The 16,533-nt window shown below is 39.7% G+C and overlaps 1 protein-coding gene across 1 annotated transcript in view; it reads left to right on the forward strand.

The window, feature by feature from the left end:
• slc6a2 (solute carrier family 6 member 2) overlaps positions 1 to 16,533 on the forward strand; it is a 180,699-nt gene that overhangs the window by 112,584 nt on the left and 51,582 nt on the right. Inside the window, exons 6-7 of the mRNA XM_060838138.1 lie at positions 3,953 to 4,056; positions 12,158 to 12,282. Coding sequence (XP_060694121.1) covers positions 3,953 to 4,056; positions 12,158 to 12,282 — 229 coding nt within the window. The remainder of the gene's footprint in view (positions 1 to 3,952; positions 4,057 to 12,157; positions 12,283 to 16,533) is intronic.

Consider the following 16,533-nt stretch of genomic DNA (forward strand, 5'->3'; position numbering starts at 1 on the left):
AAGGCACTAACCCCTTCTACAATCAGTGCACGAGACAATTATGGTCATCATGTGATGGCCTGGAGGTTCTTCTCCAGAGAGTGCCCAAATTGGCTGTGATTGCTTTTGTTTGACAGTTTGCTTCTTGGCAACATATTGAAAATTGCTTCATCTGGGCAATGTCATGAACAGGTCCGGCTGCACTAGTGATACATTGATGAAAGAGAATGAACAAGAGAACAGCATGTTATGGAATAGCTCCTCAGCATCTGGTCTTTGTAACATAGTTTGTTGATGTTTTCAGCCTGGAAAGGTAATGCCCCTTCAGAGGTGCAGTAATCTAGAGTACAAACAAAAGTCAGCTGTTGAGTTCATTAGACTTGAAGGCGAGCGGATGTTTTATCTTGCTCTTAATATACAATAATTTTGATTTAGACACTGGCTCCGTTAAAAGCCTTACATTGTCGCTGATGTATAACCTGTTCATTATGTACACAGAAAATTATAATGCAAACCATTTGCTTGATTTATCAAGTTAAAAGGTAGCCCTATGGCTTGCGCTATCATCAATATTTATTCCTAAAACCTATTAGGAGAAAGTGAGGACTGCAGATGCTGGAGATCAGAGCTGAAAATGTGTTGCTGGAAAAGCACAGCAGGTCAGGCAGCATCAGGCAGGTCAGGAGCAGGAGAATCGCCGTTTCGGGCACAAGCCCTTCTTCAGGAAGAAGATTCCTGAAGAATAATCCTCATTCCTGAAGAATACCTCCTTGGATGCTGCCTGACCTGCTGCACTTTTCCAGCAACACATTTTCAGCTCCTAAAACCTATTGCTCATTTTGCTGTTGAGAGTGTTTGAGAGTCAGGCCATTTGTGGTTCATAAATTGCACTCCTGACTGATTTGCAACATTGTCTGGGATTTTCTTTATCCTTTTCCCCAGGTTTCAGGCTCACAGTGCAGATTGTAAACTGTAACCCTATTGAAGAATGAGAGCAGGTGCAGAGGAGTCTATTGTAAAGGCTTGCTTTTGTCTTGCCAACATCAGTGCAATGCTTAACATTGTTTAAAGCCTCCTCCCTCCAACCTCACCCAATCACACCCCACACCTGCCACTCCATGAATTTGTCATAGGCACTCACCCTGTATACAATGTGTACAGTCTTTGGATGCCATACAACAAAAAATATTTGCATTTCTTGGGGAAAAAGAACAAACCTCTCATTCCCTAATAACAGCCTCCATCAAATACATTATCATTAATATTGAAAATGACTGTATTAAAAACATCTGCTTTATAATACAACTCAAAAGTGACAATTTGAAGGTGTGAGGATATTATACTTATTTGGATGCAAGTTTACTCACTGAGCTGGAAGGTTCATTTTCAAATGTTTCGTCACCATACTCGGTAACATCATCAGTGAGCCTCCGGTGAAGCACTGGTGTTAGTGACCCGCTTTCTGTTTATGTGTTTAGGTTTCCTTGGGTTGGTGATATCATTTGCTGTGGTGGTGTCATTTCCTGTTCTTTTTTCTCAGTGAGTGGTAAATGGGGTCCAAGTTGATGTGTTTGTTGAAAGAATTTAGATTGGAATGTCATCCTTCTAGGAATTCTCGTGCATGTCTCTGTTCACTCAGTGAGCAAACTTATATCCCGAACCTCAACCTGAGCTACAAATCTTCTCAAAACTCATTATACTTAGTTTTCAGACTACCAATGATTCTTCAGCAGGCTCTCTATTTTCTTTGTAAACTCTCAAACTTGCTGTATGTTTAATGTGCATCTAAATCCAACAACACTGGATGCAAATGGTGTAAGGAAATGGGGAACCCATCCCCAACAGCAGATAATCCATGATTCAAACTCTATGCATTCTCGACACACAGAAAGACCAGAGTGAAATGTTGCAGGGTTGGGATTGAGGAGGAAAACTAGATCTTTGGGAAAGAAATTTGAAGTGTGTCTGTTTGACCAAATTGGACACATTTGGTCTCTTGCATCAAACCCTATTTTGAAGCATTTGTTATCACACAGGAAGGTGGGGTGAGCTGATGATAAACACCAGTCTCTGAACTCAACCACATTTCCATTTCACAGAGAGAGCATTTTTGTTTAGGAAGTGGTTTGTTTTGTATCTCTTCATTAAACAGAATCATGAAATGTCAGTATAGCATCTTGAGGTATAGTAGTGGAATGGTTTTGTTACTGTACTTGGTGGGCCCTCTCAGCTGGAAAGCCAACCAGAAGCTAGTTAGCTTTAAAGCAGCAGCAGGTTGAGTTGGAGGTAAATTAGGGTGCATTAACATGGAAGGTTCCATTCTTCACCATTTTCAAAGTTTAAAAATAAGAAGTGGCCCATTCAGGTAGGCTGTGAATGTGTGTGTGGAGGAATGTGAGAGTTCACATGGATGCAAGTAGGAGAATTATTAAGTCAATGGTTCCTGATTTTGATTTTTATTCTTCCAATATTTCTATTCTACCAGTATGGACTAGATAAGAAACCTGGCATTGTGCACACATATGATAAAATAGTTATTTTGGAATGCAAATAACTTTATAAAATATCATCTGATTTGAATAGATGTCAGTCAATCTTCTAGTTTGCTGTTAAATAAATCCAACTATAGAAATAGTCAAGCCTATAATAGATAATATTTTGTGCTATATTACTGGTAGCATCCACCTACATTTCTGGACTTGTACTGTCCAGTGTACAACCGTTTGGGCTTTTTCTGAAGGTTTCTTTGGTCTAAAGGCATGAATTAACCAGCTGTTCACTTGGATTGATTCTGGTGGTGCACCATCTTGATGGCCTGTTTTGATCCATTTTGATTCTGGTACTTGTTACCATACCCATTGAATTCCAATTGTGCAATATTGACAGCTTCCAAATCTACATCACCCTAACCTTTCTCCACCTCTAAATCCAACATTACATCACCAATTCCACACTAAGTAAACTCCAATTTGTCTAAAATTCTGCGTGTTACTCTTTGCCACACGCTGATTTGCTAACAACATTGCTGTCTCTAACCTCAGTAGTTCGAAACATCCAAATGTATCAAAGTCCAAATCATCACCTTTGTTTATGAATACCCCTCTTTATTCCTTCAATTATCCCTCAATATAGATTCTTTGCTTTCCAAACTTTTGCACCCTTTGAATTTCTCGTCCTTCAGCTGCCATCAATATATAAACATTCATATTTTGGAGCCCTTTCTCCAAACATTCTCATTTTTCTACACCACATTCCATCTCAGAAAACTCTGTGAAACCTGCCTCTCTGAAAATATTCAGTTATCTCCCACAGGCCTTCACTCTTGGCTCCTAAATGACAGTTCATTTCTGGAAAATGCCTTGAATGCTTTCTTTTAATTATTTTCTTGAGTATTCATTGAGGTGAGAGGGAGTATGTCAAGCATCACATATTAGACCGCCGGGTGCAAAATCAAGCTCTCGAGATTATACCCCCAAGAGTTTGGGCTTATCCCCAATGACAGAATAGCACCCTCTACAGGACATTTTCTAATTTTCTAAATCCATTAACTTTTCACTATTGCTACTTCATTCCGCATTTGGCCTTAATAACCATTAGAAAGGAAATAAGGGGAGGAATTATATGCAAGGCCAGATGTGAACTGTCAGTTTGCAACTCACGTATCACCATGTATCTCCTGACTCTTTTTACCATGTTTAAATATAAGTAAATGCTTGAACTTGAATGAAAATGAAGCAATTGGTGATGTCGATCAGCAATAAAATGTTGGCATCTCAAATGGATTGGCAGTGCTGAAAAAATGTTAACATTGACAGTAGTAAAGCTATTGAAATGATATTTTAAAACTTTCATATGAAAAATATTAAATATTGTTGAAAGAACAATGTAAATTTTTGCTCATGAGAGTGTGAAATTCTCTTGAAATGTTCTGTGAGCTTGATGAATTATAGGAACACTTCCCTTGTGTCTGCAGGTCTGGATCGATGCAGCAACTCAGATCTTTTATTCCCTTGGTGCTGGATTTGGAGTTATAATTGCATTTTCCAGTTATAACAAATTTGATAACAACTGCTATCGGTAAGACTCTGAATGTTCATACTAAAAGTAACTGTGGGTCGCAGCCATTTCTTGCTCCACAGGTTTCTACTTGATAGGCACATGGAATATTTCTCATCCTTTGGTTCCTTCTATATTGTTCATTTCCATAATCTGAATATAAGACACACTAGTCACATAGACAAAGGTGAAAACTGAACAAATACCAATCTGTGGGCACATGCAGTGTTATAACCAAAGTTTGTTTATCTTTTTTGCTTCAGTTGTTTAATTGTTAAGTCATGCACATTACTCATTTTGAAGAATTGTGAAATTTTTCTTGTTCACTTCATGGAACACAAAGTATAGACACACAGAAAAAGAAAATCATTAGACTTGTAAAGGAAATCCTGTAGATTATTTGTAAATGTGTTTGAATAATGTTACGACTGAGGTTGGAGGAATTCACTGTCTCTCGCTCTCTAGTTTCACCCTTCAGTGGTCATAATATATATTTAAATGCTTTACTCAGTCATGAATATGGCCAATTATATATTTTACTTATATTAGGTTTAGAATAAAACGATCCGTCAACCAGAATTCCTTAATAAATAACAAAATGATTGATTTATCATAAAAATGAGACTTATTTGATGAAGATGTAAAGCTGACTGACACACAGTTTGAAATATGAAATTTTAAATATTTTCCCTTCTAAATACTGACCAGCAAATTTGCATGCGCACATATATGTACATGCAGGCATGCAAATAAGCAAAATGAAAAAACATTGTCAGCAAACATTAATTTTGAAGAAAAAAGACACTTTGGTGAATAACTGGCAGTTCTTGAAGGAAGAAAGGATAGTCTGTGAAATGTTCCAGGTGGCTTTCAGCCAGTGTCCTGACGCATGTAGACATGTGTTTACATGAAAGCAGCTGGCAGTTGTCCTTGGGACCTTTGCAGAGAGTCATCCTCCAGGAATCATTCAGACAAACTCTTTCAGAGGATTTTTCAGACAACAGCTGGATCTGTTATTACAGTGAACCCTCAAAAGAGTTTTCTCAGAAAGGTAGAGGATGAGCTGGGGAGCTTCTCTCTCTTTCTTTGCAAGTTATTGGGAATTTAGTTGGGGTACAATATCAAATAGCCATAACTCTTGGTGGTCACAAACATACAGCTGATTCCCAGTAAATCCAGCAAGTAGCAATTTTAGCTTAAACCATGTTATTTCTAATAGTTGATTTTCCGATAACCTGTTTTTAAAAATATATCATCTCAGCTCTCCAAATTAATCACTGTCCACAATCTTTTAAACATGAATTCACAAAAAAGTACAAATACAACATTAGTTCCTCTTTCATAACTATGTGTTCATAGTTCATATATGTTCACACAAATGTGTATATTAATATGTGTAAGATATCATGTCCTGACCTGCAAAGTTGAATTGTTCATAATCTCTTAAAAGATACAGAACCTTTTTTCATGGCTGTTATATCCTTTTATTCACTTAACAGTCAAAAGCTTGTATAAACATCATTTTAGCCCAAAAGATAGACTAGTTTTAATGAAAAACTGCATCAGCTTTCTGTTTTGTCCAAGTTTTACTTGTTAATTGTTGACTTAAATGACACAGACAGTAGAAACTAATATTACTTTATCCAGGGTATAATCTTTGGCAGTCAAGGGTAGCTAATTGAGGGATGCAGTGTCTGTGACAGTATCGGTAATTCTTTTCTGTTACATGGCTGCACCCTGGAAATAAAACTCATGCAGAAATTGCAAAACAAACTTCATCCAATTGAATTCCATTTATGATGTATCCCAATAGCAAGACTGCATCAAGAATTGAAAGTTTAACTTGATATAGGTGGAATATTTTCTTTATCATGTCTTGGTAATATAGGTTTGATTTGATTCATTATTGTCATATATACGGAGATACAAGGAAAAGTATTGTTTTGCGTGCTAACCAGACAAAAAATATCTTATGTAAGTACGTCAGGGTATTTGAACAGAATGCAGAATACAGTGTTACAGCTACAGAGAAGGTGCAGAGGAAGATCAACTCTAATATATGAATAGTCCATTCATAAGTCTGATAACAGCAGGGAAGAAGCTGGTGCAACAAGTACAATGCGGACACTATTTCAAGGCTTTTTCCTCACAAATCTGCAAATTGAATTCAGGAACACTATTTTCCAGTTATTTCCTGGTGTGACCTTTTAATGGACACCTGTAATGCTTCAGAAACGAACTTGATTGCTGAGAAAATCTTTTTTTATTTGAGTAACCTGTGATGTGTTTCTGTAAATACCAATTTGTATTCTGATCTGGGCATCCGTCAGCTCAGTTGGCTTGCAGATGGTTTGTGATGTAGAGTAACACCAGCAGCATGTGTTCAATTCCTGCACTGAGGTTACCACGAAAGTTTCACCTACTCAAGCTCACCCCTCACCTGAGACTTGGTGACCCTAAGGTTAAACCACCAGCAGTTGTCTCTCTCTCTCTCTCTCTCTCTATCTCTCTCTCTCCCTCTCTCAGAAGAGAGCAGCCCTATGGTCCTCTGGGACTTTGATGACTTTACCTTCACCAATTCAGAACTGAATGCAATGTTGAGCTACATCTTCATTCTGCTATAGTGGAATTCAACCCAGAAAAGTGTGAGGTAAGGCAGTTGTGAAGGGCTAACAAGGCAGGGGATTTCACTACGAACAGTAGGACTCTGCAAAATATTGAAGATCAGAGGGACTTTGGTATGCACATCTTTAGCTTCCTGGAGGCAGTAGGACAGGTAGATACGGTGGTTCAGAAGGCCTATGAGATACTTGCCTTTCTTAGTCAAGGCACAGAATACAGGAACAAGGAGGTTGTTGGTATGAAAGACTGGTTAGACCACAACTGACTTTGCAGCTGGAGACATGGAGTTTTGAGCAAAAATGTAACTTTAAATCAATGAACCAGTAACCAATCTTTATTAGCATAAACTCCGGTTTAACCATTTTCACTTTCCATCAGTCTCAGTTACTAATAGGTTTTAACAGGTTCAATGTTACACCCAATTATATTATTGATAATCCACTTATAAATCAAACTATTTAAATAAATACAATGACTGTATATTTCAGTGTGTTGATTTTACAAATAGTATGTTGTTATGCAGACAACAATAAGGGCAATAGGTGTGAAATATTACTACTGGTTAATTAACTAATATGTCTGCTTTTACGTGTTTAGTCTTTTAGGTAAAAGAAAGTGATCAAAGAATTGTTAAATCCTTACTACTTAGAACCATCATCTGAAAGAAAGTGCTTGAAATGACAGTGATACACTTGTGCTGAAGCAAATACAGAGGATGATTGGTGTGATATTTTTGGAGGGAATTGGAAAACCATTGTAACCTTGAACAGAATTGTTGAAATTCCATCTGCACCATGTTAAAGACTGCCATTTCTAAAATCAGTTGTATATATATTTTAAAAAATAATTTCAGAATTTCTGGTGACACTTTATAGGGAAGAGAGCTTGAGCTGAAAAACAATGTCATTTTTTTTGGGGGGGTGATGTTTCTCCCTTTTGTGCACTCTAACTTCAACAGAGGATCTGAGAATGTCCCAGAGAACTGGTATAACCAACAAACAGCTTGGAGAAGTCTCCCTCCTTCCCTCTGCCTGCTCTCCACCCAAGAAATTCAACCTTTAAGTGTTGGCTTTTCAGTTGAAGCAAGAACAGGTACTCAGGACATAGGATGTCAGTCATCACTTAAAAGGTACACATTAAAGTCACACATAGAGTCATACAGCATGGAAACAAACCCTTCAGTCCAACCAATCCATACCGAACATAATCCCAAACTAAACTAGTCCCACCTGCCTGCTCCTGGCCCATATCACTCAAAACCTTTCCTGTTCATGTAGCTATCCAAATGATTTTAAATGTTGTAATTGTAACCCCAGCCACAACATTGCTACACTTCAACCTCCAAGGATGGTACGTGTATCAGGAAATCTGTTCACATTAAACCACTTAAACAAAATGTAAACCTGAAGTTAACAGCACATTCTCAAAGCATATTCCAGCGCAAAAGCCAGACATGACAATTTGAGGAATGTAATCTAAACACCTCCTATTTGTGGGGATGGTTAAGCATCATTATTCAGCAAATAAAATCGGAGGCATCCAATGTTTTCCATCAAAATGCCACCTTAAATCAATGAACCAGTAAAGCTTCCTTGATTATCATAGAGGGTCATTTCACAAACAACTCCAGTTGTTCAAATTCACTCATTTCAAATGTACATATTTGACATGCAAATCCTATGTCTTAGTTATAATAACAACATCTTATGTTAACTTATCCCACCACAACCACTCTCTCCTTCCTATAGAATTTGTACAGGAGCTCTGCTGGTGGGTCAATGTCATTATGGCAGGATTCTTATTCAGAGATGTTTGTGATAAAATAGTTGTTCTCCTGTAACATTGAGCATAAGATGTCAATGTTCACTGCTGCATTCATGTCAAGAAAGACTGTAAAGTATAAGAATAATGGGACCCTGACACAGAAGGATGGTGGGAGCATATATTCAAGGTAGAGACTGAAGTAGGGGATGGAAGATGAGAGTGAAAAGGAAGAAAGCAAAGTAAAAGTGAATAAGAGACCAGCAGGTAGGAATGATGAGTAATTTTTATTCTCTCATGGGATGTAGCTGTCGCTGGCAAGGATTTATTGCCTATCCCCAGTTGTTCTTGAGAACGTCTTGGTAAATTGACTTCCTGAACCACTGCAGTCAATCTGGTTAAATGCATGACAAGTGGGAGAAGTTGGCGGGGGGCGGGGGTAACAGTAAACAGATAGGATGAGATATGGGGAAGAGGATAATGGAGGAAGGAACAATGGAAATAAGATAAGAAGAGAGAGGAGAAAATTGAAGAGAGAGGAATAGGATGGAAAATGGAGATGGTGGGAGTAAATACATTGAGTGAGAAGAAGGTAGTTAGGCAAAAATGCCTCTTCAGGTCCATTTTGTGTGGATGTTTATAAATCTCTGAGCCGGGGTGCCAAGCATTCTGTCACTTTTAATTTTCCATTAGATCCAATTTCCAAATGAGTTCAGGGTAAAAGGATGATATTTAGGTGCCAGCTGAGTCAAAGTTGTCATTGAAGGCTCTAACATTATACTGGGTTGGATGATGATGGAGAAGTCAGCGAAATAATGTACCTTTGTATTAAGTGAAAGAAAGGGGGAAACTGTAGTATGGTCTACTTTATCGTCAAGTTTGTGCTGATTGTGAGAGGAAAATGAATGTTTATCATGCAGTCGCAGTGATCAACTTAGTTCCATTGCCTGTTGTCACCAATGTTGTGCCACATCTCCAGTGGCTGCACGTACAATTGACCAATCAACTGGCACGTGTCAAACACTTTCCAGACAGACTTTCTCCTGCCTTTCTCTGGTTGTACTGTAATATTGCAATGGGAGGCAAGATTAGATTTGGCATCATCAAACAAAGCCTTATACATCTGCTTCATGATCTAGGATTCCTTCACTTGATATTGGGCATTGAGTGTAGATGAGGCAGTGAGTTGACTAAACTGGGAGAAAGTGAAATTACTGTTGGTTGACACCAGATGATGCTTCCGAGCTTGCAGGGATTGCCTGTTTTTTTCTCTCAAGTGGGAAAAGACATGAATACCATGTCTTGTATGGGTTAGAAATGCAGTCACTAGAGCTTATCCATGGGATTAATAATTACAGCATTACTATCTAATATTTTAATATCAAGATGGTAGATGAAATGATGGGTGGGTAGGTTACATCACATTTTCAGAAATCATTAAGGGAATATTAATTTATAAAATACATTTTCACAGTTTTAAATAAATTCTGCTCCTTGTGATCTGAATTTAGTCATTCCTATGCTGCACGGGGGCGACACAGTAGCTCAGTGGTTAGCACTGCTGCCTCACAGCTAGGGACCTGGGTTTGATTCCAGCCTTGGGCACTGTCTGTGTGGAGTTTGCACATTCTCCCCATGTCTGCGTGGGTTTCCTCTGGGTGCTCTGGTTTCCTCCCACAGTCAAAAGATGTGTAGATTAGGTGAATTGGCCAAGCTAAAATGTTGCCCATAGTGTTTAGGGATGTGTAGGCTGGGTGCATTAGTCAGTGTAAATATAGAGTAATCAGGTAGGGGAATGGTTCTGGGTGGGTTACTCTTCAGAGGGTCAGTGTGGACTTGCTGGGCCTAAGGGCCTGTTTCCACACTGTAGGGATTCTATGATTCTTCTACCCAGTGCCTTGGAGGTGGATGTACATACAGATTTTCAGCCTCCCCCTTCATACATGACTAAGAAGCACCACAGTGAACAATATTTGACATACAATTTAACATTGTAAAGCCAGTCGTAATGTCACCTGCAGGTGCAATTGGCACAAGAGTTAAATATTTACTCTCATTCTCAAAGTCTGACCCAGGAATTTACAGTGTATTTTAAGACGGAATGTGTGACTAACTCTGCACTTTTAATATGCAATGGAGTAAAAATGAGCATGGGAATTAAAAGTAGAAAAATTTGAAAGGAAGTCCACGCCAAGGTAAGGTTTTTCATTTTGAAGACTACAACTAATTGCCAAGTACACATAATTATTAATGATGCTGTACACATAAGTATAAGAATTAGCAGCCTATCAGCATACAAAGGTTCCATATCGTGGTACGAATACATTATTGGTGTAAACTGTATCATACAGTGTTAATGATAAAATAAATTGGAAATTGTAATATGTTCCTAACATTACATGTGGGAATTCAAGACCACAGGGAGGGTTTTCAACATGGCAGTCAGGCAAGGTGATCAGTCATCCTTTTTTTTATTATTATTAACCTATTTTTCTAAACAGCCTGCTCAGATATGTTATTACTTTGGAGCAGATGAGACTTGAACCTTGGCCTCCCAGTCCATACTACCACTGTGCCACAAGATGACCCTTCGTTCAGCCATTTTAGAAACTGCTTGATATTCATTTCAGTTGATTTCAATGAAAAAATAAGTTGGTAATTTTCTCTTTATGGGTAACTAACATTTAAAAGGCACCTGGATGGATATATGAATAGGAAGAGTTTGCAGGGATATGGGCCAAATGCTGGCAAATGGATTTAGATTTATTTAGGATATCCGGTTGTCATGGACGAAGGGTCTGTTTCTGTACTGTGTACCTCTATGACTCTATGGCCTGCATCAGCCATCCTGGCAATAAATTGAAATTCAGGCTTGCAGGGTTTTTTTGTTTTGCAGAAGAGGTGGGATTGGAAGAGAGGTATGTGTAACACAATCCCCATTATGTTCTTCCTTTCATTTTTCCATAACTAATTCCTACAAGGTAACATAGAATAGAAACTGCGTCTATAAACGCAGGTGGGGCGGCACGGTGGCACAGTGGTTAGCACTGCTGCCTCACAGCGCCTGTAGACCCGGGTTCAATTCCCGACTCAGGCGACTGACTGTGTGGAGTTTGCACGTTCTCCCCGTGTCTGCGTGGGTTTCCTCCGGGTGCTCCGGTTTCCTCCCACAGTCCAAAGATGTGCGGGTCAGGTGAATTGGCCAAGCTAAATTGCCCGTAGTGTTAGGTAAGGGGTAAATGTAGGGGTATGGGTGGGTTGCGCTTCGGCGGGTCGGTGTGGACTTGTTGGACCGAAGGGCCTGTTTCCACACTGTAAGTCTAATCTAAACTTGTCATATTATAATTGCATCCTCATCAATGAAGGGAATATGGTGCTGCTAATAGGAGGGGAGTGAAGTATAATTTTGATGAATTCTCAAGACAGTTTTGCATTATAAAAACAGAGAAAGGAATTGACAATGGAAACGTTGACAAAAGGAATACATTCAGACCTAGGCTTTTTAAATATATTATTGTTACAGTGGCAGGCATTTCCCTGCTCTCTGGTTACCTGTTAACCTTTCTGCTCCACGGTGATGTATTCAGATTTGAAGAAAAAAAAAGGCATTTGATCATTCAGACTAAACAGAATTGAGTCTCCATAATTTTATGTTTCAGGAGGTAAAAAGCTGAAAAATTGTAACATGAAGTTTCCATGGAGTTTCATCTTAAAATGTGATTATTCTTTTGTTGCTCAGAGATGCTATTCTTACCAGCTCCATCAACTGTGTGACAAGCTTCTTCTCAGGATTTGCAATTTTCTCTGTGTTGGGCTATATGGCGTTCAAGCACGGAGTTGATATTTCAGAAGTGGCAACAGATGGTAAGCACTTTATACAGATTTTATTGTATGTTTTCAATTTCAAAAGCAAAATTTTGCAGATGTTGGAGATCTGAAATAAAAACAGAAAGAGATGGAAATACACAAGAGATTCTGGTTCTAATTAATTACCATCACCTAAACTTTTAACTCTTTCTCTCTCCACACATCCTGTCACATCTGCTGAATGTTTCCAACACTTTTTGTTTTTAATACATTTTCAATTTAATATCTGATTTGCAAAATACAGATAACAAAAAACTTCAGTTGGTTCAAGGCTCAAAACAGAGATTTTTTTATTCTCAAAATGTGAATTTGAATCTGAATCAGGACGTTTTGTGGATGTTACAAAAGTCATTTACATCTGTGTTTCAATTTTTAAAAAAATATTAATTCACGGGATGTGGACATCACTGGTCAAGCCTGTGTTTATTGCCCATTTAAATCCATGACGACTTCCGTTTAGTAGGACAAGGGCAGAAGATGCATGGGGAATACCACCACCTTCAAGTTCCCCTTCAAGCCACTCACCATCCTGACTTGGAAATAATATTGCACTTGCTTCACTGTCAAAGGGGTCAAAATCCTGGAATTCCCTCCCCAATGGCATTGTGGAGGGACTGCACAATCCAACACTGGCCAACCTATGACAGGTGGACTACAGCAGTTCAAGGAGGCAGCTCACCTCCTCAAGGGCAGTTAGGGACAGGCAATAAATACTGGCCAACTAACAATGCCCACGTTCCACAGATTGGTTAAAAATTGTTCTCAAAGGCGATCACATTGCTGTGGGTCTGGAGTTGCATGTGGTCCAGTCCTGACTAAGACAACAGATTTTCTTTCTGAAAAAAAATGTTTTGCCATTTGGTCAACTTTTTAATTCCAGATTTTTACTGAATTCAAATTCCACTATCGAATTTGAACCCATGCACCCAGAATATTAATCTGGGGATTCTGATTACTAGTCCAGTAATAGTATTGCAACACCAACACCTTCCTTGCATTTTAATCCATTAGGGCACAGAGATTAATATTAGTATCTCAGAGAAACTGAATAAAGATGCAGCATTTCTATGAAGATTGAATATTTGTTACAGCTGTAAAATTGCAAGGGTTTGCTGTAAAATTTGACTGGATATGTCTGGCAAAGTGTTATGTATGCAGTTAGGGGTCCTGCCCCTTTAAGAGAGGTGATCATGTGACCTAGAGAGGCAGAGCTTGGGTCCAGTCTGGAGCTGGCTGTGGAGGTGTGGATGGTTAGTAAAATGCTCCTGTTCAGATTCACCATTTGTCTACCTGCTATATAATTCCTGGTTATAAAGGGAACACCAACATAACAGAAAGGATGACTCTTTTGGCAAAGAGAAATTAAAATCTATTTGCTTCAAATTGGTTACATCATGGAAATAAATAATCTGAAAATTTCAACTTGGATTCCCAATGTTCATGGTATTGCAAATGCTGTTTATTTTTGGTAAAGAATAATTTCAAACAAATGTTTTTTTGCATTTCAATTCTGATTCATGTGCATTCCACCCATTTGTATCTTAAAATGCGCAAGAGGTATAGGACTCCCATGTCTGAGGCTATGTCTGTTTTTCAGCTTAATTCAAGATAGATTTACAGATAAGATGGTAAGTGATGTCTTGCCATTTTCAACAAGCTATGCCCTTGTACCTGAAAACAGGGGTGCAGATTGAAATAACTCTACAGATATTGGTATTCAGTCCCCAAGTCATCCTTTATTTGCATGTGGAAAGTCATTGACAATGATCTCGCTCCCTCAGAAGCAACTCTCAGAGTGAACAGGATGTCTGACACTCCTGTTTTTCACTTTTTCTTTGGAGAGTTCTTGACAGTGACCAAGCTCCCACAGAGCCAGCTCTCAGAGTAAGCAGGATGTCTGTACTATTACTTATTTCCCATTTCTAAGTCACCCTTTATTTACACGTGGAGATTCCTTTGCATGATCCAGCTCCTTCAGAGTCAGTGCTCAGAGTGAACAGGATGTCTGACACCCCTGTTCATTTTTTCTCTTTTCTCTTTTCTCTTTTCCCATGTCGCTTGTGTGCAGGTGTTGGACACAGTGAGAAACAACAAATGTGTAAATCTTTATTTATATTCCACCACCAGGAAGAAAGGAAACACCCGAGTGGACAGTAACAAGCAGTGCCCATCTGAAAGGGCAATGCTGCGATATCAAACAGTGAAGGGGAGAGCAGGGATTAAACACTCCTTTTTTTTGTTTTTCTTTTTTCTTTATTATAACCCCCACACTACTACCCTAACTGCGGTAGTGCTTATTTTTCCTAGCACCCATGTTGTGTGTGTGCAGGTGTGAGACACAGTGAAAGACACAAGGTGTACAAATCGTTATTCAATTTCCATCATCAGGAAGAAAAGAAACACCCGAGTAGCCAGTGACAAGCAGTGCCCTTCACATCAAAGGGCAATGCTGCGTGATCAAATAGTAAAGGGGAAGACAGGGATTAAACGCTCCTGTTTTTATCTGTCAGGCAGGGCTCCCTGATAGCACCAGGTTAGCAGCCCCAGTTAGGGAACTCATTCTGAGGTTCACCTGGCTGACTGCGTTACAATTACTACATCCCTCCCCCAAGTCCTAGGACATAAGCCTGTTCTTCTTCTTGTAGCTCCTCCTGGGGTGTTTTTACACCAGCTCAGGTTCCTCTGACTCTGCCCCAGATATGGGTGGCATGTAACATACAATAGCTCACCTCTTGTGCCCAGGGTGTCTTGGCAGAAATTCGTTCTTCTCTTCAGGTGGCAAATGTATTGAGGTGGTGACAGTCGGCTTATACATCACAGATTTTGAGGTATCTTTAATACTTGACGGAGAGGGAGAAGCCACCGGTTCCATCAGCCTTTTCAACTGTTCCAGGGAGCTGGGCATTTTTTGCTCTGGCTCTGTTTGCAAGTTTGTAGCTTTCATATGGACCATGTGCTCATTCAGGACCGTCACACCTACCCAAACCTCATACATCAATGGAACTGATCTTGTGTCGACCTTGTCTCTCATCTTTGCAGGACCATTTCCATGGTTCCTACACCAAACTTCATCCCCTGATACCAACCTTTCAGTTCTCACTGTACTCCGGCCTAGTGGGACTCTTTTGCTGTCTCCAGTCCACATACCAGCGGCAACTACAATGGCTGACCGGCCCGGATCCTAAAGAAAATTTTAATCATTTGGCCGAGGCTTGGCTTTGTTTTGGGGTTTGCTTTGGGCTGACCTAGAGTCCCTCTGTTCAGGATATGTCATAGAGTCATAGAGATATACAGCATGGAAGCATTCCCTTCGGTCCAACCTGTCCATGTCAACCAGATATCACAACCCAATCTAGTCCCACCTGCCAGCACCGGCCCCATATCTCTCCAAACCATTCCTATTCATATACCCATCCACATGCCTTTAAAATGTTACAATTGTACCAGCCTCCACCACTTCTTCTGGCAACCCATTCCATACACGTACCACCCTCTGTGTGAAAACGTTGCCCCTTAGGTCTCTTTTATATCTTTCCCCTCTTACCAAAACCTATGCCAAGAATAGAAATTGAAGACTGCAGATGCTGGAGATTAGAGCTGAAAAATGTGTCGCTGGAAAAGCGCAGCAGGTCAGGCAACATCCAAGGAGCAGGAGAATCGACATTTCGGGCATAAGCCCTTCTTCAGGAACCTTCCTGAAAAAGGGCTTATGCCCAAAACGTCGATTATCCTGCTCCTTGGATGCTGCCTGACCTGCTGCGCTTTTCCAGCAATATATTTTTCAGCTCTAAACCTATGCCCTCTAGTTCTGGACTCCCCCACCCCAGTGAAAAGACTTTGTCTATTTATCCTATCCATGCCTCTCGTAATTTTGTAAACTTCTATAAGGTCACCCCTCAGCCTACGACACTCTAGGGAAAACAGTCCCAGCCTGTTCAGCCTCTCCCTATAGCTCAAATCCTCCACACCTGGCAAACTCCTTGTAAATCTTTCAAGTTTCACAACATCTTTCCAATAGGAAGGAGACCAGATTTGCACGCAACATTCCAACAGTGGCCTAAACAATGTCCTGTAGAGCCGCAACATGACCTCCCAACTCCTGTACTCAATAATCTGACCAATAAAGGAAAGCATACCAAACGCCTTCTTCACAATTCCTATCTACCTACGACTCCACTTTCTAGGAGCTATGAACCTGCACTCCAAGGTCTCTTTGTTCAGCAACACTCCCTAGGACCTTACCATTAA

This window comes from Hemiscyllium ocellatum, chromosome 17 (genome assembly GCF_020745735.1).
Source record: "Hemiscyllium ocellatum isolate sHemOce1 chromosome 17, sHemOce1.pat.X.cur, whole genome shotgun sequence".
Classification (NCBI taxonomy): Eukaryota; Metazoa; Chordata; class Chondrichthyes; order Orectolobiformes; family Hemiscylliidae; genus Hemiscyllium; species Hemiscyllium ocellatum.